Source organism: Notamacropus eugenii, chromosome 4 (assembly GCF_028372415.1).
Source record: "Notamacropus eugenii isolate mMacEug1 chromosome 4, mMacEug1.pri_v2, whole genome shotgun sequence".
Classification (NCBI taxonomy): Eukaryota; Metazoa; Chordata; class Mammalia; order Diprotodontia; family Macropodidae; genus Notamacropus; species Notamacropus eugenii.
Genome location: NC_092875.1, coordinates 466,543,719 through 466,557,404, shown reverse-complemented (window position 1 = coordinate 466,557,404; position 13,686 = coordinate 466,543,719). Strand labels below are relative to the sequence as shown.

Genomic DNA, 13,686 nt, shown 5'->3' with positions numbered 1-13,686 from the left:
ATAAGTCCTGTTATTATTCCATGTTACAAAGGAAAAAACTGAAGCAAACAGAGAATAAATGACTTGCCCAAGACCATGTAACTATTAAGTACCTGAGGTCAGGCTTGAAGATGGCAAGGATCTTCAAGGTCACCTAGTCTGATTCTTTCATTTTAGGAAACTGAGTCACAGAGCGCTTATGCAAGTGACCCAAAGAAGTTAAATAATAGAGCCAGCAATATTACTTTGACTGTCCTCTGATAATCTATATAAGATAAGGCTCAGAGACATGTATATTCACCAAAACTGTGTGGTCCAAAAAAACGGTGAAAAGTTAGGGAGAAATTCTCTTTAAAACACTGGGGAGGGTGAGGAAAAGGGAGAACAAGTAAGTTGTAACCAGAAGGCTAAAATAGAAAATAGCCCCAAAATGCAAAAGTCCAGAACAGTCCAGAAAGGAGGTGACAAAGGACAGATTAAACTGAAGGAACTAAACAAAACATGAACCCAGAAATGCAAACTAAATATAAGAGGACCAAATAATTTTGAAAAAGAATGAGAGAGACAGAGACAGAGAGAGGGAGACAGAGAGAGGGAGAGATAGAGAGAGACAGAGACACAGACAGAGAAACAGAGAGACAGAGACAGACAGAGACAGAGAGAGACAGAGAGAGAGAGAAAGAGAGAGACAGAGAGAGAGAGAGAGGGAGAGAGACAGAGAGAGAGAGACAGAAAGACAGAGAGAGATAGAGAGAGACTGAGAGAGAGACAGAGAGAGAGACAGAGACAGAGAGACAGAGACAGAGACAGAGAGGCAAAAACAAGATAGAGATTTGGCAAACTGTCCAAGAGACAAAATGTATCGTTGCTTCAAACTAATGTGAATTTTTAACCTGTAATCAAGCCTGGCATTTTCATTTAATAACACTTTCCTGCCTCAGAAAAATCTGCCAGAGCTGAGTGTTCTGGAGGTTGTCATTACAGACTTCATTCATCTCCAGGCTCTACTCTGCCATTAGCAGAAACTACCTGTATGACCAGTGTTGTTGTTCACTTCTGTTAAATGTGACTACATTCTACATAATGTGATTTTTTTTTTTGTCCTAAAGCTTAAAAGGCTTTGTTTGTGATCTTTGATAACCATATAAACATGTCTATGTAGTTACTTGGAAACGTCAATCTGGTTAACTCACCATGAGCCAGAAAACAACAGGACTATTTAGAGGGTTCTAGGTCCATTAGATTTGACCCGAGCTTAAAACTCTTCCTCAATCAACAGTCTGCCATATGGTGCCTACAATGTGCCCAGCATTGTGCTAATGATCAGAGAAACAAAGACTCAAGGAGCTCATCCTGGACCATCACTAGTTGCTTTGGCCTTTGTCTTGCCAATGGACTTTGATGACTCTGGAGGAGAGAGTGAGACTGACAACTCTGTGCAGCTTTGCCTCCCTCACATCCAACTCACTCACAAGCCAAGACAACATGCAACATGAGCAGGCAACATGCAAACAAGCTATACGCAGGATAAATTGGAAGTAATTGATGGAGGCAAGGCATTAGAATTAAGAGGGATGAGGAAAGGTTTCCTGTAGAAGATGAAATTTTAGCTGGAAGGAAGACAGGGAAGATAGGAGACAGGGTGCTCAATCTGGGCATGAGAGACAGCCGATGAAAATGCCTACAATCAGACGCTACCTCATTTGAAAGAAAGCAAGGAGACCAATGTCACTGGATTGAAAAGTACCTGAGACACGGGAGAGGGGGAGGAGCATTAAGAAGACAGGAAGGTCTTCAAAGATAAAGCAAGGTTATGAAGGACTTTGAATAAGAAGGACTTTGAACACAATTTTATATTTGATCCTGGAGGGGTGACATTGCTAGACCTACATTTTAAGAAAAATCACGTTAATGGATTTTTTCAAGTTAATGGCTATAGTTTCAAATAGTATTTTGAACAGTACAAGAAAGAACTCTTTCAGACATGAAGAAATAAGAGTAGGTCTTGGTCAGCTACATTTCACATAGCGGATCAATTCCTATTCTCCCACCAAAAATACGATGACCAATATATGTCATCTTCTCAGCTCACAATTCTCTGTTTTATCCAAAAGACAGACATGCAAAGCTTTGTCACATGGCTTGCTGAGGTCCAGCCATCCTATGTCCACAATTTTCAAAAAATGAAATGAGGTTAATTGGGTATGAATTGTTTTTGGCAAACTTGTGCTAGCTTCTGGGGATCACCAGACTTCCTAAGAACTCACAAACCATCTGTTTAATGACCAAGGGAACAGTGAAACAGTGTTTTCACTCTTCTTTGAAGAGCTTTAAATTCATTCCATCGCTGACAAATGAATGAAAACCATTCCTCTACTACTCTCTGAACTGCTCCTCATTGCTTTCCTTCTTCCTCTCCTTCCCCACACCTCCCCTGGCTGTCCCTTGGTGGGGTATGGAGAAGAGAATTATTTATGTTCCTTTCTCTCCTTCCTTCCACCCACTTAAGTCAAACAATAAAGGGGGTGAGTACTAGCAAACAGTCCATTCATGAATTTTTCAAAAGAACTGGCATCAAACTCAGTGGGCTCCATATTTTTGCTCATTTTTAAATATCAATACAACTTTAATCTGCCTTGCACATAATTCGGCTATTTCTTAAAAACGTTATGTCTTCCTAACTAGATTCCATATAAACTCCTGGTAGGAAGGATTTTGTTGTGCATGCCTTTTGCCTTCCACTTAGTGCCTAAAATAGTTATCCCCCAGTTACAAGGTCACAATGTGGCACTGTTGGGTCTGGTATCAGGAAGATCTAAATTCTAATCTGATCTCAGACAGTGTATGACCCTGGGCAAGTCATTTCACCTGTCTGCCTCAGTTTCCCTTAAAGTGGTAATAATAATAATAGCACTTACCTCCCAGGACTGTTTTGAGGATCAAATGAGATGATAATGGTAAAGTACTTGGCACAGTGCCTGGCACATAGTAGGCACTTAATAAATGTTTCCTTCCTTCCTACATACTTCATAGTAGGTATTTTCAATAAATGTAAATGAATGAATACTGAACATAAAAAGTACTAAGGAGAAATACAGAACTGGATTTTGATCTGAAACAAATGGGATGGAGAAAAAAAAGTTCTTTATGATTTTAGCTTTTAAAGTAGAAGATGATTCACTTTGAAGTAAAGAAAATAGGGACTGCATATTTCTGTTGAGAATGGCATGCAAAATCACAAGAAACACTTTATAGGACATAAGATATTAATATTATTTATAATCTCTGAAGTCCATATACCAATGTATAAAATATGATTTATACGCAAAATACAATGTGGTAAACTTAACTTTGTGGTTATCACTGAGACTGCTGGGATGTGACACAGGTAGAATATGGCCATGAAAAGATATACCAATTTATATTAGATTTTTACAATCACACAAATAATACAGCATATAAATAAAATATTGTATGGAAATCCATGAAATCCATAGGGAAAAGGCATAGTTGAAAGTATTTGGACAAGAATCAATGAGGGGAAAGTAGAAGAGATGTTCTAATGGAAGCACATCACAGACCACTGTAAGCCAGATGGAAGAAATTGGTGATTAATTCAATGGATGGATGAAGTGATAGGAAAGATGAAAAATTTGGACTTCTTAAGACAAATAAGAGAAAGTGCTGCAGGTTTCTGATCAGGAAGGTAACATAATGAAACCCTATTCTAGTAATTATATGTAAGATAAATAATACTAGAATGAAGCTAGAGACAGGGAGACAAGTCAGTAGATTATTGTAATGATCAATGAGGTAACGGATAGAAAGAGACGGATTCTATGGACACTGGAGAGAAAATGAATGTGCCTTAATAATAGACGATAGGGAGTGAAGGTGAAAGGGAGCCAAAGATGATTTTATGCTCTGAAGTCCTGAGAACCAGAAGGACAAAGATATTATTCATGGTAATCAATAAACAAGCATTTATAAAGCAGTCTATATACCACCATTGTACCAGGCACTGGGGTCCAAACACAATCAATAAAACAATCCATACTCAGAAAGAGCATATGTTTTAATAGTGAAGACAAGTGATATATAGGAATAAATATGGAAAGAATAAACACAAAGTAGTTAAATGCAAGGTGGTTTGAAAAAGGGTAATAGTCATTACAAAACCAGGAAAAGAACTTGAATTTGGCTTGAAGGAAGAAAGGGATCCTATGAAATGGAGGTGAGGAGGACATGAAAAAACTGGAAATGGATGCTTGTTTGGAAAACAGGGGGCTTAATTAATGTTTTGACTTGAAACTTCCTGCCAATGGGACTTGCAACTAGAGGTAATCTATTAGTAAGAACTAGCGAGAAAGTGAAAGGGTGATACTAGAGATATAAAATTGGCAACCATATACATATAGGTAATTTTTGTAATACATGAGAGAAGGGGTGTCATTTGGAGAATAATAGAAGACCAAACTCTACACAAAGAGCAGTGGAAAGAAGAGATAGGGAAGGAATAAGAAGGAAGGGTCAGATAAGAGTATTAAAAGAAAATTATGTCATGAACATCAAAGAAGGGTCTTGTCAATCATTATAGTGGGTTAGAGAGAATGAAAACCATATCATAGGCAATTGAGGAAGAAGAGTGTTTTCAAAGTATAAACCACTACAGATTGTTTCCACCCCTGCCAAATTAAGAAGATATTCTTTCCCCTGCCTTTCTTTTCCTCCTTCCTCTGCCCTGCTCTCTTCACTTCCCATCTTCTACCACAGTGGCCACCCTTACCAATACTACTTGCAACAAGTACTCAATAATTCCTCATGCTCCTTTATAGTACCAATTAACAGAATCTCCAACAAGTAGCAACCAGAGAGATGAGAGCAGCAAAAGCACAACTAAAAAAAAATGCTTCTTACCAAACAGCACTTTTGGTTGCTATCCCATCATACTGACTAAACCTTTGTTCTGGCCCTTTGGCTACCACTAACAGCCAAAATGACGATAATATCAAAATGTGATGCTATTAAAAGAATTTCATTTATCAAGTACCATAATTAATTAATATTAACAGAGAAAGTACCATATCAAGCAGACACTCACCTGTTGATGACTTCTACCAGTTTGGAGTGCCCAAGCTTCAAAGCCAAGTCTAACGGCAGAGCTCCCTCTTCATTAGTCAAAGCAAGGGCCTGTCTTCCCCCCGGAAGACATAAGAGGAACTGTGAAAACTTAACCAAGCCCCATCTCATTGCGATATGAAGAAGAGACTCCATATGTGTAGTCACTAAAAAAAAAAAAAGAAAAATAAGATGTTGACTTTTTTTTAAATGAAATATTTTCTTCTATACATTGGTCAGATACATTTGAAAAGGTGAAGGAAAATGCATTTTCCCTTCATCTTTTAATAAGTGAGTAAAGATACCACCTCAAAGTCTTATTCCTTTCGGGTACATTTGAGGGAGATCTTTTTGCACTCCTTTAACATTATCCTAGTGAAAGATTAGGGATTAAATGAAGAGTTTTTCCTATGACAACAAGTAAAACTAGAGTCTCTCTCCAGCACTAGTTATGTTGTTAATTTCCTTTTGGACTTAGGAGATGGATCCATAAATTTCCTTGAAACACAAGCTGGCATGGCTGGAGAGGGATCTACAGTTTCCTATGTAGTCAATGGACTGCATCAACTCTTATAGATGGGGATAAGGACTAGACCTGTGATTTTATTGGCATAGGAAACTCCCAGAAGAGTTAACTCCTTCCTACTAGTACAGGTTAGCACCCTTCTCTACCACTTCTAGTTTTAAAGAGTTGTCTGGAGCATTGAGAGACTAGTAGCTTCAGAGACAGTATATGTCAGAGGTATGACTGGAACCTACGTCTTTCTGATTTCAAGGCCTGCTTGCTATGCCTTTCTAGCCTGATGTGAGTGCCCTAAATATGAGAATACAAATTTACCCTTGTGTATTTTCTCCAAATACAATTGTATTCTAATAATCAAATCTTCATTTGGAAAAACACATGCACACATGTATACAAACTATATTATAATATATACATGTATGCATAAATTCATCCCAGCGATCCAATCCAACAAGCATTTAATAGGCACCTATTAAATTCATGGTACTAAAGAGTTTACATTCTGGGGCATTACATTACATCATATCTTACATTCCCCCAGGTCAGGGAGAGGACAGAGTTCTAACCGTTACCAGATCATTAAACATGATTCTTTGAAAAGGGAGAGAACATGAACAATTAGGGAGATCAGGAAAGACCTTTGTAGGAAATAGTATGTGAACTAAGCTGTAAAGGAAAACAAGGATTCTAAGAGACAGGAATGAGGAAGAAGTATGTCCCAGATATGTGAGAAAGTCTGTGTAAATGCCAAGATGGAGAAATAGCAAGCAGATAAATTTGGTTAGAACATAGAGTGTGTATGAGAGAGCAGAATGTGCAATGAACCTGGAGGTCTTCCTGCTGAGATGGCTGAAAGTGAGGCAACCTTCCCAGCTCCCACCAAACTGATCCAGCAAAACCTTGAAGTTCACACCCAAACAAAGATCGAGAAATCCATCAAGAAACTACAGTAAATGACTTCTATCCCAGAACTGCACAAAAAGTCACCCAGAAGCCCAAGGGAAATAGAAAAGGGCCCCCACCCAGATGAAGTGAGGGCACAGTTAAAATACACGTCCTGAGGCAGCAAGAACCAATACAAAGAACCCAACAAAAGAATGATAGACACTAGAGGAAGAGACATACATTTTCAGACATGATAACTATGTGGATTCAGTTTGCTTAACTATGTTTGTTAAGGAATGCCCTCCCCTCCTTTCTCTCCATTAATGACTGAAAAAGGAGAAAAATATCAAAGGCGATAAAAACAAGAGATTAACACATTTATTTTTAATGCACAGAAAAGAACAGAAGGAAATTCAGAAGGAAGTACAAACAAAAAAGACAATTTTGAAAATAATGTGATGCACACTTATATAAGCATCTTTTAATAAAAAGCAAGCACTTTGAAATGGAGATTCACAGTTTCATGTAGAAGCCTTTTTTGGTGTTCTCCTCTGTGTACAGAAATGATCCCTTTTTGGTATTTAGTTTAGAATTAAAATAAAATAAACATGGAGACAGACGTAGGATGGAATCACACTGGTAAAAGTTTTAAAGGCTAACCTACAGAACTGAAATCTAGATTGGGAGCCAGGTAGTGACATAAAGATGCATACTTATTCATGTATGTTATCTACCACATAACAATATGCAATTTATCATATGTATGTAATTACATAATGTTGTATTTAGATATATTATTATAAATTTAGAATGTAATAGTTTTTATAATTATAATATAATAATATAGATATATATTACATGAGCTATTATGTATAATATGTAACATATATACTTTTTTGCAAATTATTATATATAACAATAGTGTCATTTATTACATATAATTTCATAACATTGTTACTTATTATCTATATAGCAAATAAGTAGCATAGTAGAGAGAGAATTGGAGTCAAGGAAGCCTGTTTTCAAGTCTTCTCTCAGACACACACTAGTTGTATGACCCTGGGCACATTGGGCACCTCTTGAAGACTGCTTGCTAATTATTAAAATGGAAAACTGATACATCCAACTCACAGGGTTATTGCAAGGATCAAGCGAGATAACACAAAAAGTCTTTTGCACAATGTAAATGCCAGATTTTATTATTATGTAATGATTCATTTAAAAATACTATTGACTCGTGCAAACTGCATCAGTAGGTATAGGCAGTGCTTCACAACAACATTTTTCACAGCATTCACATGAAGATTCTCCTTTGGTTCTACTTGAGAAAACATATACAATATTGCCTTCATCATGTAACTGACCAGGGCTTTTACTCAAAAAGGCTTCCCCCATCCTTAAACCTGGATGTTAAGTTAGAATATCAGCTCCTGTGTGTGCTATGGACACATACGCTTACATCATGTTTCCAGTTGGACTTTCACCCAGTCTCTGTAACTATCTGACTTCTCTGCTCAAAGTTCTTCCCTCCAGTTTGCTGCACAACAGTGACCTCATTCCCCATACTGTCCTAACACCATAGATCTCGGGGGTTCTTTTTTTTTTCAGGAGGGGAGAAGGCAAAGCAATTCGGGTTAAGTGACTTGACCAAGGTCACGCAGCTTGTATGTAAAGTGTCTGAGGCCAAATTTGAACTCAGGTCCTCCTAACTACAGGGCTGGTACTCTACTCACTGTGCCACCGAGTGCCCCCAGACCTCAGGAATTCTTAACCTGTTTCATGACATGAACTTTTCTGGTAGCCTGGAGGTACCAAAAGACCCCTTATCAAAATAATGGGTTTTCTTTTTTTGATGAATAAGAGACACAGGATTAAAAAGGAAACCAATTGTGCTGAAACAGCTACACAAAACAAAAACATTCATGGACTTAAGCACCTGTGCCAAAGAATTGTTACAATGAGTAATGTTTTGATACATACAGACCAGTTAATTCTCAGGATGAATACATCTAACTATGGAGTGACAAAGAGTGGTGTTAATGAAAATGTCCCAAGAAGACATATTTGTCAATTAATGTAGTTAAGACAGATATAACTTAATATAGATATGCGATCTCATGGTCATATGGGAGGATAGATAGTATTACTGCTCTATAGAATAAAAATTAAGGACAGAAATTTCAATTAACTAAATCACAATAGGACATCATTCCTTATGGAACTGACTAATTTCCAAATAAAATGTGATGTATATAATTAATCTATATTTGTTCAATCACTCAACAAGTATTTATTAAGTGCCTGCTATTTGCCAGGCCCTGTGCTAGGCACAGGAGATACAAATCCAAGGTGATCCAAAGTCCCTGTCCTCAAAGGGACATACTAGGAGGATAGAGGTACACAAACTCTACTATTTTACTGAAAAAGATATATGTACACAAATAATATTATATACATATATAAGTATGCATATATACATATCTATATGTGTAAATACATGTGTGTATACATAAATATGTGTGTATGTGTATGCATGTATGTATATATATGTATATGTGTGTGTATACTATATATATGTGAACAAAATAAATTCAAAGTGATGGGGGTAGGGGACAGGGAGGAATATCAAATGGGAAAATCAAGGAAGTCTTCTGAAGGACTTGGCACTTGAGCCAACCTTGAAAGGAGCAATGATCCTAAGAGGCAGAGGTTTCTACCCACCCACCTTCCATCTTCTACCTCCACCTTCATGCCATACATATTAGAAAACAGATATTTCAGCCTATACTAGCAAGGAAAAAAATAGCTTTCCCCTTCCATGGAGAAAAATATTAATAGTAAGCATTTATAAAACAATTTAAGGCTTACAGAATATTTGTATAAACATAATCTCATTTGATCCTTACAAGAACCTTGAGAGATAGATGCTCTTATTAAGTACTATTATTATCATTACTGTAAACATTTCTATAACACGTTAAGGTTTGCAAAGTGTTTTGCAAAAACAATCTCATTTTATCTTTACAGGAACTTTGGAAGGTGGATGTTATTACTATCCTCATTATACAGATGAGGAAACTGAACTGGACAGAGGTAAAGTGACTGGCCCAGGGTCATACAGTTAATACGTATCAAAAGCTGAATTTGGATTCAGGTTTTCCTGGCTCCAGGTCCAGTGTTCTATCTATTTCGCTACCTTGCTGCCTACATGGCCTTTTCCACAGTCAATTGCACTTGTCATATATGGATACCAAAAAACAAACAAACATTTTAAAAATTCAAATTTTTAAAATAACTTTAACTTTTATTTAAAATTTTGGGTAAATAAGGTCCATTTTGAAGTGGAATTTTCCATATGCATCCATGTAAGAACTTACTAGCTATGTGACTCTGGGCTAGTCACTTCATCTCCATCTGAGTTTTCTCAGCTGTTAAATGAGGATACACAGAACAGTGTTTACATGGCCTCTATTGCACCTGCTTATAATTACATACCACGTATTTATCATAGTATAGACCCCTTCCCTATAAACAATCAACCCCCCAAATTTCTAAAGAATGTGGGTTGTCAACTTATACATCAAACACAATGATGCTTCAGCTGAGTGTTTGGCCAAGTTATCAGATTTTTTAATCTTCCCAGCGTGGCCCAAAGCTGTTTTAGCTGTTGCAGCTAAAGGAGGAATTATGATGTTTTTACACTTGTAGTTGATTGATTTAGAGAGTATTCTTCTCTGCATACCTTCCTACAGGGAATTTGAGATCATTCCCAAAACTTTCCTAGTTATAGACAACTGCTAACATCCCAAGAAGAGGCTTTTATGGATTCAATTAACATTGGACAATCCAATACTCACACAAACACAGACGAGGTACAACAAAGCCTTGTTGTTACAGACTGTGGGTAATTTAAAACAATAAAGTAAGAAAAATTAGGAAAGTAAAAAAATATGCTTCAGTCTGGACTCAGAGTTCATCAGATGTCTCTCTGGAGGTGGACAGCATTTTTCAGAATGATTCCTTTGGAACTATCTTGGATCACTGTCTTGATCAGAGTAGCTAAGTCTTTCACAGTTGACTACTGTTACAGTATCACTGTCACTGTGTACAGTGTTCTCCTGGTTCTGCTCACTTCACTTTGCATCAGTTCATGTCTTTCCAGATTTTTTCTGAAACTATCCCTCCATCATTTCTTACTTATTACCACAATAGTTGAATATGTTTTTAAAGGCATAAAATAAAATATAAGATACCATAAGCAATCAAAGGTTAGGGAAAATAAAGATGTAACTTTTTTTTCCTCTCCAAGGTCATAGATGTGGGGATCTGCAGACCCTTGCTCTATAATGTATCTGATAAGTGGCCATCTGGTCTTTGCCTCAAAGCCTCCCTGGATGAGGGGGAGGCCAGCACCCCCAGGGATCCAATCCACTTTGGGGGAATTCTAATGAGTAGGAAGTTCTTCTTACACCAAGTCTTTTACAGTTCCCTCTCACTGTTCCTACTTCTCGGAGGGAAGCTTCCTTTGCCTCTTCTAGTTCGTATACTTTAAAATCTTTATCACCCTCCTTTATCCTCTCCAATGTTCCCCTCAAGCTCCTCAGTCAAAGAGAGAGAACAATAAACTCATTGAACTGAGGAACTTACTCTCCTACAGGAATCTATCTATTTGTGGGGGAAGACAGAGTTAGCAAGAAATTGGACATTCTGATGTTTGAAGGAATAAAGAGGAGCAAAGCTTTTCTTACGAAGTGAAAATTCAACAAAGTGAACTTGAACTAGGCCAAAGAATGATGTCTGCTGAGAAGAATTCTGCTTATTAGATACATTTCAAGTCTCTAACATGATTAGGAGCAGGGCGGGGAAAAGAAGAAAAATCCAATTTGCTGCTGGTCATGCCTTCAGAATGAAATGCTTTCTCACCAACTAAATATGCTTCTTCCTGTTTGGTTAGAGCTAGGAGTTATTCAGAACTCCTGTTACTGAAATAAAATTGCCAGTAATTATTACAAAGGCTACTGGGAAAAAAAAAAAAAGATGACCAGGTCAGGATTAGCAAGACATAATATCAAAAGATTAAACAATCTGTTACAGTCATGAAATTATCTATATTAGTAGAGGCTGCAACTTGGACAACACTATGAATCTCACTTGGTCTCAATTTCCTCATTTGAAAAAGGAAAACTATAATTATTAACTTAAAGCCAGATTCAAGTCTACAAAAAAATGACCAACATCATCACTGTGACTCCACAGGAAGCCCAGTTCAGCAAAATGCAACATTCATTCCAACAAACTACAAAGTTTTAAGACACTTCACTCTCCATATGGTGGCGTGGAAAAAGTAACTCACTGTATGGTCCCTCAGTTACGAAGAAGTCATTTTACCATCCATCTAAATTTCAGGGCCACTACATCCTACCTAAAATGAAAATACATTGTACTTCTGAATGAAATGCTGGGTAACCAAACATGCTGTTCTAACATTGGCTTACCAATGACATCTTCATATCAACCATCCCAGTCCATCCCTTTTCATTCATTAAATGAAGCATTTTGGTAATGAAACACAAAAGAAAGAAATCCAATTACTATTCTGTGCAGTTTTTACAAATAATTTTATCCTTTCCTTACTGTCCTCTAAATATAAAAGAGAGGCTAAGCCTTTAAGAATTAAACAAGATGCTAAAACCAAACTGGGGAGTCCAATAAACAAAGCAACTTCTCTCCAAAACTTTGATTATCTCAGATTTGTCTTCTTTTTGTGAAGGATATCACGACTTCTGGGGGGCTTCCTATCACCTCCAAAATCAGATAAAATTTTTTGTTTGGCATTCAAAGTCTATCATAATCCATCCCCTTCCTCCCTTTCCACTCTTGTTATATATTACTCCTGGACACATACCCTTTGATTCAATGACAGTGGCCCCCTGTCCATTCTACATATAAGACACTCCATCTCTCCACTCAAAAGCAACCTCTTTAGCTATCCTCCATGCCTGCAATGCTTTCCCTCCTCAATTCTGCCTATAATCAACCTCCTGGCTCCCCTGACTTCCTTTAAGTCCCAACTAAAACTTCATCTTTTACAGCAAGCCTTTCCCAACTCCAATTTATCCAGCCCTTAGCTTATTTGTGTATGTTTGTTTGCACTATCTCCTCCATTAGACTGTGAGCTCCTTGAGGGCAGGGACTGTCTCTTGCTTCTTTTTGTATCCCCAAGGCTTATCACAGTGCCTGGGACATAGAAGGTACTTCATAAATGTTACTTAGTTGGTGGAGTCAGTGAGATCTCCAGCACACATTTGCTCTTCAATGTCACCTGCAATTTTTAAAACATTGATTAAATGAACTTCCTAAAAGTATGAACTTTTGCTCTACTTTCCAAGCCTTTGGGATTAAGGGGACAAGGTTTCTGTGGATTAGATTTAATGGTTATTGCACCCAGTGCAGGGAAATCTCAGGGAAAAAACTCCTTCTACTCAAGCAAATCAGCAAGTCATTAGTGACTCCACTTGAGAGTGGTCTGGGAGAGATTTCATGACTTGCTTACCTTCACACAGCAAATATTTGTCGGAAGCTACACTTAGACCCAGGTCTTCCTTCATCTAAGTGAATTCTGTCTATTCTACCACTCCTTGTCAAGTTTATATGCACAAATTCTTACATATCTAAATGCACAAATATAAATGAAATATAAATGAACTTATGAGAGGTCAAACAAATAAAATGGATGTCTAAGCAATGAAACTATCATCCAGTGAAAGGCAGACATAGGCTTCTACTGCATTTTTTAAATTAGATAATATAGTAAGCTTTGTAAAATTTAAGGTACTACAAAAATGTCATTTATTAATACTATCATGCGTAATGTACACAAAAAGTATTAGATGCTAACTGGTCTACCAAGTAAGTTTTCAAAAATCTCTTTATTTTATTCATTTTTAAAGCTAACTTAAAACCTTCATCATCAGTGAGATGCAAAATATGCAATACTCCATTGGTGTGATATAAGGGGGTTCTGGGTTGTCAAAACCACACAAATAGCTCACTAGCTCAGCAGGTTCTACCATGCTGGAAAGGTTTTGAGTATGGTCTTAGAAATCGACTTTGCTCGCTTTCCAAGAGCCACCTGAGTTATCTCAGGTATGGAGAGCCTTGCCATCAGTAAGCTACTCACT

General features: G+C 37.3%; 1 protein-coding gene across 7 annotated transcripts in view; it reads right to left on the bottom strand.

Moving 5' to 3' along the window:
• The window catches only part of ARHGEF28 (Rho guanine nucleotide exchange factor 28), a 361,347-nt gene that overhangs the window by 195,006 nt on the left and 152,655 nt on the right, over window positions 1-13,686 (bottom strand). For all 7 annotated transcript variants that reach the window (XM_072606341.1, XM_072606340.1, XM_072606343.1 and 4 more), the window contains one exon: window positions 5,081-5,264. In XM_072606341.1, the coding sequence (XP_072462442.1) occupies window positions 5,081-5,264 (184 nt within the window). The remainder of the gene's footprint in view (window positions 1-5,080; window positions 5,265-13,686) is intronic.